The 12,950-nt window shown below is 48.0% G+C and overlaps 1 protein-coding gene across 13 annotated transcripts in view; it reads left to right on the forward strand.

Annotated features, from left to right (window-relative positions):
• Window positions 1-12,950, forward strand: part of frmd4a (FERM domain containing 4A) — a 562,285-nt gene that overhangs the window by 520,256 nt on the left and 29,079 nt on the right. For all 13 annotated transcript variants that reach the window (XM_052034015.1, XM_052034013.1, XM_052034024.1 and 10 more), the window contains 3 exons: window positions 1,416-1,472; window positions 2,445-2,682; window positions 7,925-8,101. In XM_052034015.1, coding sequence (XP_051889975.1) covers window positions 1,416-1,472; window positions 2,445-2,682; window positions 7,925-8,101 — 472 coding nt within the window. The remainder of the gene's footprint in view (window positions 1-1,415; window positions 1,473-2,444; window positions 2,683-7,924; window positions 8,102-12,950) is intronic.

The raw sequence follows: 12,950 nt of genomic DNA on the forward strand, positions 1-12,950 counted from the left end.
AACACATAAATTACACAAGAGGGAGAGAATAAACTGTGCAAAAACAAGATCTTAAAAAGACACAATCAGAGATAAGTCCACGGCAGTGCAAGGGGTGGTCCGTAGTGTTCTGTTGCTGAGGTAGGGGTAGGGTTGTGCAGGTCGGTTCAAGAACCTGATGGTTGTAGGAAAGTAGCTGTTCCTGAACCTGGTGGTGTGGGACTTCAGGCTTCTGTACCTCCTTCCCGACGGTAGCAGTGAGAAGAGGGCGTGACCCGGATGGTGGGGATCCTTGATGATAGATAAACCAATTAACCAGCCAGTTAACCTGCAGATCCACACATCTTTGCAATGTGGGAGGAAACCAGAGCATCCATGGGAAATCCACGCGGCCACAGGGAGAACATGCAAACTCCACACAAACAGCACCGGAAGTCAGGATCGAACCAGGGTCCCTGGAGCTGAGAGGCAGTTGCTCCCGTAGCTGCACCACTGTGCCAGTCAAAGCTTTTGTGCTGTTGAACACTTGTATATATGATTGCTTTCTGTGCAATTTGATCCCAGTCGGTCAACTGAACAGCAGAGCGATTGTGTGCCGTACTTTCCTGATGGAATTCTGGACCCTTTGTATCCTTGCACTGTAAGATGGATGGTTCAAAGTGGGAGGTGGGGCGTTCTGTTTAAATCAGCAGGGAACTCACTTCTGTCTCTGAGGCCAAGCCCGTATGCACTAGCAGATCAGGCAGCATCTGTGGAAAGAGGAACAGTTAAAGTTTCAGGTCGATGACCCTCGTGAGAATTGGGAAGTGGGAAAGAGAGGGAAAGACAAGTTGGTTTCAAGTTGCAGAGAATGCCATGGGAGGGATGGATAGGACAAGGGATATTTCTGTTTGACGTATCCGTCCCCTCTGTCCCCCTCTGCAACTTTAAACTGACTTTTATTTCTCTCCCAGTTCTAACAGAGAGTCTACATCCTTCGAGACACAAGAGACTGCAGATGCTGGAATCTGGAGCAACAGACACTCCAGCAGATTGTCTGTTAGTCTGCAACCTTAACTCTGTGTTATCTCTCTCCACAGACGCTGCCTGCCCTGCAGAGTGTTTCCGGCATTTCCTGGTTTTGTTTCGGATTTCTAGCATCTGTAGTCATGTATCCCCCGGCAATTCCCGACTCCGCTCGAGTCCAAAAGCGAGAAAGTAACACAGGTACTGGAAATCTGAAATAAGAACAGAAGACGCCAGACACTCAGCAGGTCAGGCAGCATCTGTGGAGAGAGAAACACAGAATTAACATTTCAGGTCGTCAGAATGGTGCTGGAACCCGGATGGGGAGCGTGAGCGGTGATGAGCCACGGCGACAGAATGTGCGTCAGCCTGAGTTAACTCTTTGTGCAGCTTTAACTGTAATCACGAACTTTTCTGTGGTTTCCCCTCAGAGGCAAATATTGGTTCAGAAGACAGCTCACTGTCGGATGCCCTGGTTCTTGAGGATGGTGAGTACACTGTTAAATGTTGAGACATCACTGGTCAATAGGGTCACTTGATCCAAGCATATTAGAAGTAACTATGCAGGGAATACATACAGTGCTCGTTATCCACTGATTTTCCGTGTGGATATGCCTACTCACAAGGTTAGTCCCAGACCCCATCTCGAACTTTTCAGGCAGGTACACAGTGCGTCGCCTGGGGTGGTGGTGGAGGCGAATACGATAGGGGCATTCAAGAAACTCATAGATAGGCACATGAATGTGAGGGAAATGGAGGAATAATTATAGGAAGGATGTGGAGGTGTTGGAAAGGGTGCAGAGGAGATTTACCAGGATGCTGCCTGGATTAGAGAGTATGCATTATGAGGAGAGACTAAGGGAGCTAGGGCTTTACTCTTTGGTGAGAAGGAGGGTGAGAGGAGACGTGACAGAGGTGTAAAAAATATTAAGAGGAATAGATAGAGTGGACAGCCAGCGCCTGTTTCCCAGGGCACCAATGCTCAATACAAGAGGGTATGGCTTTAAAGTAACTCTCTGGGTAAAAAACCTTCCTCTGACATCTCCCTTGAACTTCCCACCCATTACTTTAAAGCCATGCCCTCTTGTATTGAGCATTGGTGCCCTGGGAAAGAGGTGCTGGCTGTCCACTCTATCTATTCCTCTTAATATTTTGTACACCTCTATCATGTCTCCTCTCATCCTCCTCCCCTCCAAAGAGTAAAGCCCTAGCTCCCTTAGTCTCTCCTCATAATGCATACTCTCTAAACCAGGTAGTAACTCTCCTCTGCACCCTTTCCAACGCTTCCACATCCTTCCTATAATGAAGCGACCAGAACTGGACACATACTCTAAGTGTGGTCTAACCAGAGTTTTGTAGAGCTGCATCATTACCTCGCGGCTCTTAAACTCTTAAGAGTTAACTCTTAAACTAAAGAGCGGAGATAGTCAGCACCTTGCTCTGTGTGTTTGTCTTTGCAGAGGACTGTCATGTCTCGAGTGTTTCATCGCCCGTGCAGTCTCCACACAAAGCCCTCCCTCCCCGCCCACCCTCGCACCAGAGGCCACACCCGCCACAGTCCCTGGACGGTCTGCGCCAGCTGCATTACCATCACAGCGATTACGACAAGTCGCCCATCAAACCAAAAATGTGGAAGGAGTCATCTCTAGATGAGCCGTACGAGAAGGTGAAGAAGCGAGCCTCTCACAGCTACTCCAGGTCAGTCCCACCACGCCACAGACAAATTATTATAGTGGTGAAGAAACACTGAAGTCTATTTACAATGTTTTTCCATTCGAATGGTATAACATGCACAGCACCCATTCCAGCTCTACCAGTCAGATTATTTAATCTCTGCTGTGAAATTAATACACAGCACCTATTTCAGTCTACCTGCGGTACCACTGATTCCAAAACCCCTGGGCAGGGTGCTCACCTGCTCACAAGGATATTGTACGCTCCACCAACCCTGCCTAATTCTTCCCCCTGCTCTGAGCTCACTCGCTTGATAACATTGCCTACACTTCAAGAGTAACTCCATGCGAAATACTTTGGGAGGTTTCCTTCTCTGAGGAGTGGTGTCTGGTGGTTTGAGCAGCCTCGTCTCCACCGTTTGAGAAGGGTGACATGGGTGAAGGGGCAGGCACAGTAGTGTAGTGGTTGGCATAATGCTTTACAGCGCCAGAGTCCCGGGTTCAATTCCGGCCGCTATCTGTAAGGAGTTTGTATGTTCTCCCCGTGTCTGCGTGGGTTTCCTCCGGGTGCTCCGGTTTCCTCCCACATTCCAAAGACGTACAGGTTAGGATGTTGTGGGCATGCTATGTTGGCGCCAGAAGCGTGGCGACACTTGTGGGCTGCCCCCAGCACACTCTACACAAAAGATGCATTTCACTGTGTGTTTCAATGTACATGCGACTATTAAAGAAATCTTATCTTATAGAGTCCTACCACACGGGGAACAACCTTTCAGCCCATACGTGCCCACGCCAACCAAGATGTATGTTCGAGCTAATCCCATTTCCCAGCACTTGGCCCAATTCCCTCTAAACTCTTGTCATCCATAGACCTGTCCACAGACTTCTTAAATGTATCTGATGTACCCACCTCACCCACTTCCTCTGGCAGCTGGGTCCATATATCCACCACTCGCTGTGTAAAAAAGTTACCCCTCAGGCTCTCGTTAAACTTTTCACTTCTAATCTTAAAACTATGTCCTCTAGGTTTCGATTCCACAACCCTGGAAAAAAGACCGCTCACCCTATCTATGCCCCTCATGATTTTGTATGCCTCTGAGATCACCCCTCAGTCCCCTGCGCTCCAAGGAGTAAAGGCCCCGCCTGACAAACCTCTCCCTGTAACTCACTCCCTCAAGTCCTGGCAACATCCTTGTAAATATTTTTTGCGCTCTTCCCATTTTAATCACATCCTTCCTATAACAGGGTGACCAAATGGGTTATTGGTCCATGGGTTGCTGGCCTTCAGACATGGGACATAGCACAGTACGGGCCTTTCGGCCCACCATGTTGTGCCGCCTGTATAAACACCTACTCCCTGATCAATCTAACCCTTCCCTCCTTCACTGCACATGACCCTCCATGCTCCCAAGGACCTTGCTCAACACGAGTGACTGCAGACTGTCTGCAGACCATCTCTGCCCTCACACTATCTTAACCCTTGCCTTGCCACAGCGTCTACACTCACTTCCATGTGCCTATCTAAGGGTCTTTTAAATGTCCCTATCGTATCTGCCTCCACCACCACCCCCGGCAGTGTATTCCAGGCACTCACCGCTCTCTGTGTGAAAACCCTACCTCTGGCATCTCCTCTAAACTTTCCTCCTCTGACCTTAAACTGATGTCCTCTGGTATTGGCCATTGCCGTCCTGGGGAAAAGGTGCAGGCTGTCCACTCTATCTATGCCCCTCAAAATCTTATACACCTCTATCAAGTGGCCTCTCATCCTGCGTCGCTCTGAAGAGAAAAGCCTAAGCTCACTCAACCTTTCCTCATAAGACATGCTCTCCAATCCAGGCAGCATCCTGGTAAATCTCCTCTGCACCATCTCTAAAGCTTCCACATCCTTCCTGTAATGAGGTGACCAGAACGGAACACAATACTCTGTGTGGTTTAACCAGAGCGGACCATACAAATCATAGTTTTCTTCAAATTGAACATATTGCTTCATCTAATGCAAGGGGGGAGTGATGCTGTCCTGTCTAGTGAGATACCAGAAGGGTCAATGTCATGTCAATGTGAAGGAACTACAGGTAACTGGGCCCTTATACAAAGTCAGTGAGGATGCAACCACTTGATGCTGAGGTATGGTGTGGACCATTAATGCTCCATCATTGGTAGTTCATCATCTGTAGCTGCAATAGTGGAACCGATGTACAACACAGGAACACCTTGTTGTGCTGAACTAATTAAACCAGTAATTAAAAGCTTACTAAACTAGTCCCTTCTGCCCACACAATGTCCACATCCCTCCATTCTCTGCACATCCATGTGTCTATCCAAGAGCCTCTTAAACCCCACTATCGTATCTGCCTCCACCACCACCCCTGGCAGCACATTCCAGGCACCCACCACTCTCTGTTAAAAACTTGCCCCGCACATCACATTTGAACTTACCCCTCTCACCTTACATGCATGCCCTCTGGTATTAGGCATTTCGACCCTGGGAAGAAGATACCAGCTGTCTATCTATGCCTCTCATAACCTTATAAACTTCTACCAGGTCTCCCCTCAGCCTCCACCGCTCCAGAGAAAACAACCAAAGTCTGTCTAACCTCTCCTATAGCACACGCCCTCTAATCCAAGCAGCGTCCTGGTGAACCTCTTCTGCACCCTCTCCAAAGCCTCCACATCCTTCCTGTAGTGGGATGACCAGAATATTCCAGATGTGGCCTAACCAGAGCTTTAATACTGGTCATCGATGATGCAGTCAGTGTAGAAAAGATAAGATACGATAAAATAAGATAGGATTCCTTTATTAGTCACATGTACATCAAAACACACAGTGAAATGAGTCTTTTGCATAGAGTGTTCTGGGGGCAGCCCGCAAGTGTCGCCATACTTCTGGTGCCAACTAGCATGACCACAACTTCCTAACCTGTACTTCTTTGGAATGTGGGAGGAAACCAGAGCACCCAGAGGAAACTGACACAGACACAGGGAGAACGTACAAACTCCTTACAGGCAGCGGCCGGAATTAAACCCGGGTCGCTGGCGCTGTAATAGCGTTACGCAAACTGCTACACTACCGTGCCTACCGTACAGCATGCAGTCCATGCAATGCAGGTGCTCCCACAGTGCTATTCGACCAGCAGTACAAACTGCCACAAATATCCGGGATTTCGACCCAGCCATGGTCTAAATCCTGGATATTTGTGGGCAGTTAGTACTACTGGGTGGGGAACCTGCAGGTGGTGGCGTTGCCCTCAGTTACTGCCCTGGTCCTTGGTGGTGGAGGTTGTGGGTTTGAAAGATGCTGCTGGAGACTAAATACTTTGTTTGTTGTGAAGCTCCTTGGACCTTCAGGTTTACCACTAAGTCTCTTTTCATAAGAGCAGAATTTTGATCCAATTGCTCCCAACTCACCTACGTTTTACTGGTCAGTTAACTCACCTCCCAGCAGGTGAGGAGAGTAACATGTGTCCTAATTTAGGGGAAGGTGTGCTCTTGGGCATTAGGCCTTCTCGGTGTTGAACATCTGCCCAAGTTGCTGTGTTCACAAGTGATTCAAACCCACAACCTTCTGGCTCAGATCCGAGGGTGTGAGCCTCTGAGTGAGAGTCTGTACACGACTCAGGCGGGCTGCTAATGAGAGTGGGAGAAAATGAGAGCAGATGGATTTCCATGGTGAATTCCACGTCATTTTCACAACACCTTCCAGCTGATGAAGTATTTCTGAAGTGTGCCCACTGTTGTAATGTAGCACGTGGTCTCGAAAATAACAAGTTGGAGAAGTAAGTGGCATTTCCTGGCACTAAATTGGTGACTTGGTTTATTATTGTCACATGTACAGTGAAAACTTTGTCTTGCATGCTGTTCATACAGATCATTGCATTACACAGAGCATTGAGGTAGTACAAGGGAAAACAATACAGAATGCAGAATAAAGTGTTACAGTTACAGAGAAAGTGCAGTGCAGGCAGACAATAAGGTGCAAGGTCATAACGAGGTAGATCATGAGGTCAAGAGTCCATCTTATCGTACTAGGGGACCGTTCGATAGTCTTATAACAGTGGGATAGAAGCTGTCCTTGAGGTACGTGCTTTCAGGCTTTTGTATCTTCTGCCTGATGGGAGGGGGGAGAAGAGAGAATGTCCTGGGTGGGTGGGGTCTTTGATTATGTTGGCTGCTTTCCCAGGGCAGCAGGAAGTGTAGACAGAGTCCATGGAGGGAAGCCCATTCAGAACTGTTTCAGGATCTTGCTGTTGTAAACAGGTGGGACTTGCACATTTTACGACCAATCTATTTATTCTACCAACACTCGCAGCTACCGTTTGCTGGCTACATTCTGTTCACAAACAGAGCCTTCATTAACTTGTCCTGTGATAATTTTTTAAAAATTCCTTCAAGGGGCGTGGGCTTCACAGGCTGAGCCAGCATTTAATTTCCCCTCCCTAGTTGCCCTTGAGAAGGTGGTGGTGAGCTGCCTTCTGGAACCACTGCCGTCCGTGAGGTGTGGGTGCACCCACAGTGCTGTCAGGGAGGGAGTTCCAGGACTTTGACCCAGTGACGGTGAAGGAACGGCGAGATATTTCCAAGTCAGGATGGTGTGTGGCTCAGAGGGCAACTCCCAGGGGGTGGGGTCCCCGTGCTCCCGCTTCCCTTGTCCTTCTAGCTGGTAGAGGTGGTGGGTTTGGAAGGTGCTGTCTGAGGAGTCTCGGTGAGTCGCTGCAGTGCGTCCTGTAGATGGTACCGACTGCTGTTACTGTGTGTCGGTGGTGGGGTGAGTGAGTGGGTGTGGATGGGGTGCCTGTCAAGCGGGCTGTATGGTGTGGAGCTTCTCGAGTGCTGTTGAAGCTGCACTCACCCAGGCGAGTGGAGAGTGTTCCCTCCTGTCTTGAGCCTTGTAGATGGTGGACAGGCTTTGGGGACTTGAACACACCTCCTAACTCCCTCACCGCAGGATTCCCAGCCTCTGACCTGCTCTTGTGGCCACACTGTGTATATGGCCGCTCCAGTTCAGTTTCAGGTCAGTGGTAACCCCCAGGATATTGATGGTGGGGGATTCAGTGATGGTGATGCCACTGAATGTCAGGGGGTGACGGCCAGTTTTCTCTGGTTGGATATCGTCATTGCCTGGGACGTGTGTGGCGCGGATGTTACTTGTCATCTATCAGCCCCGGCCTGGATACTGTCCAGGTCTTGCTGCACTTGGATGCGGACTGTTCATTATCCGAGGAGTCGCGAATGGTGCTTGAATAATTCCCGGTGCTTGTGTTGTTATTTAGCCTAGCAAGTGGACACACACGTTTCCCCAGTGTTGGAAGCTGTGCAGAGGCGGGAGCTGGAGGTTCCCTGCAGAGCAGTCCTGTGAGAGGTGCCCCGCACTGGAACTGCACACAGTCCAGCATGCCATCCACGCCTGATCTACGGATACGAAGTCCCCCTTATGTACATTCCACACGGTAAGTGACCTGGAAAATCATCCTCAATATTTATCTTGGATATTAAACAAAAGTACTGGGACGAAAAACCAAAATATAAACAGGAAACTGTGGAAAATGAGATCTGAAGGTTAGAGCCCCTTTATTCCTTGGGTGAACCGGCATGATTTAATGTTATCCATTGCGGACTAATCTGTGCATTTCCTGTGTCACAGTAGCGGCAGCAGGTAAACAGGCAGCTGAGGCTGAAGTGCTTCCAAATTCTATCCAAGGCCTTGACCTGTTTTGTTCAAAATCTCATTGTTCATACTGTGAGTGAGCTTGTAGGATCTTGATGTTAGAAAACTACAGCACAGAAAACAGGCCATTCGGCTCTTCTAGTCTGTGCCGAAACATTATTCTGCTAGTCCCATTTACCTGCCCCCAGCCCATACCCCTCCAGACCTCTCTCGTCCATGTATCTATCCAATTTACTCTTAAAAGTTAAGAGCGAGCCCGCATTTACCACATCAGATGGCAGCCCATTCCACACTCCCACTACTCTTTGAGTGAAGAATTTCCCTCTAATGTTCCCTCTAAACCTTTCCCCTTTCACCCTAAAGCCATGTCCTCTCGTACTTATCTCTCCTAATCTAGGTGGAAAGAGCCTACTCGCATTGTCTATGCCCCTGATCATTTTGTAAACCTCTATCATATCTCCCCTCATTCTTCTCCGCTCCAAGGAATAAAGTCCTAACATGCTCAATCTTTCCCTGTAACTCACCTCCTGAAGTAAACCTAGTAAATCTCCTCTGCACTCTTTCAATCTTACTGACATCCTTCCTGTAGTTCGGCGACGAGAAATTGTTATTTATTACATGTGTCTGAGTTTTCATAAACATGTTATTATGAAGAAACTAATAAATTGTTGATAGGAGGCTGCCACAGGAAATGGGATTTAAAGTAACTGTGTGTACGTGTGTATTTTGAATGTGTGTGTGAGTGCGTGTTTGTGCATACGTGCACGTGTGTGGGTCATGTGTGTATGAATGTGTACGTGCAGGTGTGTGTGTGTGTGTAGGTGTGTGTGTGCGCAGGTTTGTGTGCATGCACAGGTGTGTGTGTGTTTATTGGAGGGAAAGCCACTGTCGCACCAATTGCATGACTGTACTTTGGGCAAAACAGTGAACTTGTTCCATCCGGATTGACTCTCTCCCGGAGCAGAATGTCATGGAATCACAGAACTGTCCAGAAAGAGGCCATTCAGCCCATCGAGACCACACCAAGTTTTTCAAAGAGCAATTAAAGCTGAAAGCACTGGAAACACTCGGCAGGTCAGGCAGTAAATGTGGAAGTGTGTACAAGGCAACTGGCCTCACAAACCAGCAACTCCCAACCGGCCCTGCAGTGTTTGCAAGGTTATCAATTCGAAACCTATTCACATTCACTTGCGAGAGGAATGTTTCTTTCCAGACCAGGTGAAGAGGGATTGTTGTTGTTGTAAGGAATACAGAGGCATTGGATGTGTCAAGGTTTGAATGGGTTGGGAGATGACAAGGTTCCGTGCAATAAGTGTGATGAGATGAAGAAAGCAAAGTCGGTAATGAAATTATAGCTAATACAAGTTTAAAAATTGCAACAGCTTTGTGGTTCCTTGTCATTATCTCAGTTACTCCATTAACAAGAAATGCTTCGGTAAGTTATCTGAACAGACAGGTATCTAAAAGACATTTGGGCAGGTAAATGGTTAGGAGGGATAATTAGAGAGATGCGGGCAAATGGGACTAACTCAGATGGGCATCTTGGTCGGCATGGACCAGTTGGGCCGAAGGGCCTGTTTCCATGCTGTATTACTCCCATGACTGTGACTCATACAGGGACATAACTAAAGAATCTGTCTCAGGGAGAGCTCCAGACTGAGGGGCAATGCTCACTTCTCTAGTGTCCCAACTCTTGATGTTAGACAGGGCAGGAGGCAGGGCCACAGAACCCTGGGCTCATGAGTAAGCTTGGAGACAGGAGAGATGCTGGAATCTGGAGCAACACACAAAGAGCTGGAGAAACTCAGCAAGTCAAGCAGCACCTATGGAGGGAGATGGATAGTCGATGTTTCGGGTTGAGACCTTCATCTGGACCAGTCCAGTGCCTTCCATAGATGCTGCATGACCCACTGGGTTCCTCCAGCTTTTTTTGCATTGCTCTTGAGTAAGTTCATTGTGTTGTCAATGTTCTAGGGGGGCTATGGATGAATTGAACACTCACAAAAGACGCTTAGAGAAACTGAGGGAAGACAAACAGGTATCTCATATTCAACCTCTCTACATTGAGAGTGAATGTATGGACCACACTGTCCAGGAGAAGGACACTCCCAGGTGGCACGGTGGCACAGCGGGTAGAGCCACTGCCTCACAACTCCAGCGACCCAGGTTCAATCTTGACCTCTGGTGCTGTCTGTGTGGAGTTTGCACGTCCTCCCTGTGACCAGGTGGTTTTCCTCTGGATGCTCCGGTTTCCCAAAGACTACCTACTGTAAACTGGCCCTAGTGTGGGAGATCTGGGAGGAGTTGATGGGAATGTAGGGAGAATAAAATGGGATTAGTGTAAATGGATGGTTGATGGTTAGCATGGACTCAGTGGGCTGAAGGGCCTGTTTCTGTGCTGAATGACAATGGCAAGTAAAAGCGAAATGCACCCAATGTTGTAAGAAAGACTGTCTCCTTGCACCAAATCTGAGTTACACTATTCTTGGTTTGTGTGAATCTAGATGTGTGCAGTACTTAAAATAATAATTATATAGGGAGTGTTATATATTGCAAGAAGAAAGACAGGAAATGCTAGAAACACTCAGCAGGTCAGGCAGCATCTGTGGAGAGAGAAACAGAATTAACATTTCAGATCAATGGCCTCTCATCAGAACTGGGAAAGATCAGAAAACCTGTTGCAGAGAAGCAGGAAGGTGTGCAGTGAGAAAACAGAGGGAATGTCTGTGATAGGACATAAACAGAGAGCAACTGACACAAGTGGTGATGGTTTTGACTGAGAGTAGAATGTGACAGCTTGTTAATTGTCAGTATAGCTTCATATCACTTGACCACCGTGTTACCCTCCCCAGGCAGAGCCAGACTTTCATTTTACTCTTTCATCATACACCCCTTTTACAATTTACAACCTACCCCTGTCCGGTGGAGTTTAGAAGAATGAGAAGCTTTTTTTTAAGGCTTTTAAAGTTCTTACAGGGAGTTTGACAGCAAAAATGATGAGCGATGTCTAGCCCTATTTCCCCAAGCTGGAGATTCACTGAACCTTCATTATCTTAGGATAAGGAGCTGCCCGTCAGGAAGGAGTTGAGGAGAAAGTGTTGTGGAACGTTGGAATTATCTTCCCCACAGGGCTCTGGATGTCCAGTCATTGAGTATATTTAAGACTAAGGTCAGCAGACTTCTGGACACAGTCGATCAGTGGATATGCAGTCAGTACAGGAAAGTGGGCAAGGACCAGTCTTGAACAGACATGAGGGGCTGAATGGCCTACTCCTGCTTCTATTTCATTTGTTCGTGAGGAGAAAGGTTTGTGATTCTCAGGAAGCTACCGTGATGTACCAGGCATCGCTGTGAGGAACATGCCCAAAAGGATGTGTTTCCTGCAAAACAACTGATTCTGTCTCTCATTTCTATCTCGCAGCTGCTGCCTGCCACTTGTGGCCACATAAATAATCCAGACACACACTTCCCAGACGCTCCAAGTTCTCAACAACCAGTAAACCAATGTGCCAGCTAAAAAAAGCATCCTGGAATAAACCACATTTACCCTTTCCATTTAAGTGAAAGAATCCAGGAACTTCAATTAAATGATTAACCAGTTTCCAATCTTACAAATATATCACAACCAGGGTACCATTAAATTTCATTATAGACTTGCAAGAGATCCACTGAGGTATTTTTTAATCATTCCCTGGGTGTGAACATTGCGGACAAGACTAGAATTTATTGCCATCACTAACAGCCCTGGAGTAAGCGGGGATGAGATGCCTTCTTGAACCTCTGTTCTGCTCCCACAGTGCTGTTGGGGAGAGAGTTCTGGTAGTTAAATCCAGCGATGATGAAGGAACAGTGATATATTCCCAAGTCAGAACGATGTATTAAATGGAGGGGAACCTGCAAGTGGTGAATCCTATGAACATGAGAAATGTGAGCAGGAGTCAGTCCCACACAATAACTTCGTAGCTGATCTGACCTTGGCATCAGTTCTACATTCCTGCCTGCTCCCCATATTCCTTAACGCCCCAACAGACCAAAAATCTGCCTCAGTTTCAAAAGCATTCAGTGACTCCATCTCCACAGCTCTCTGGGATAGAGGACTCTGATGAGTCCACCTTGTCTCTATTTTAAATGGGATTGGGAAGCTGTAGCTCCTAATTCTACCAGGGAAAATGTCCTCCTAGCATGTCAATTCCCCCCCCACAGAAGATCACCTCCCGCTCTTCTAAACTCCAATGAGTGTGGCCAATCAACACACAAAAGGAGCTGGTGGAGGAACTCAGCGGGTCGGGCAGCATCTACGGAGGGAAATGGACAGTCGACGCTTCAGGTCGAGATCCTTCATCAGGACTGGAAAGAAAGAGGGGAGAGAGCTGGTATAAAGAGCTGTGGGGGAGGAGTGGAGCAAGAACTGACGGGTGATAGGTGGATCCAGTTTGGGGGGGTGGGGGGGGAGGGTGATAGGCAGGAGGAGAATGGTGCAGGGAGCTGGGAGGTGATAGGTGGGCTGAAGATGGGATCTGATAGGAGAGGACAGTGGACCATGGAATAAAGGGAAGGAGGTGGGGAGGGGAACCGGAAGGAGGAACATGTGGGTGGTGGGCAGGTGGGAATGGAGAGGGTGAGAGAGGGGA

Source organism: Pristis pectinata, chromosome 19 (genome assembly GCF_009764475.1).
Source record: "Pristis pectinata isolate sPriPec2 chromosome 19, sPriPec2.1.pri, whole genome shotgun sequence".
Lineage (NCBI taxonomy): Eukaryota > Metazoa > Chordata > Chondrichthyes > Rhinopristiformes > Pristidae > Pristis > Pristis pectinata.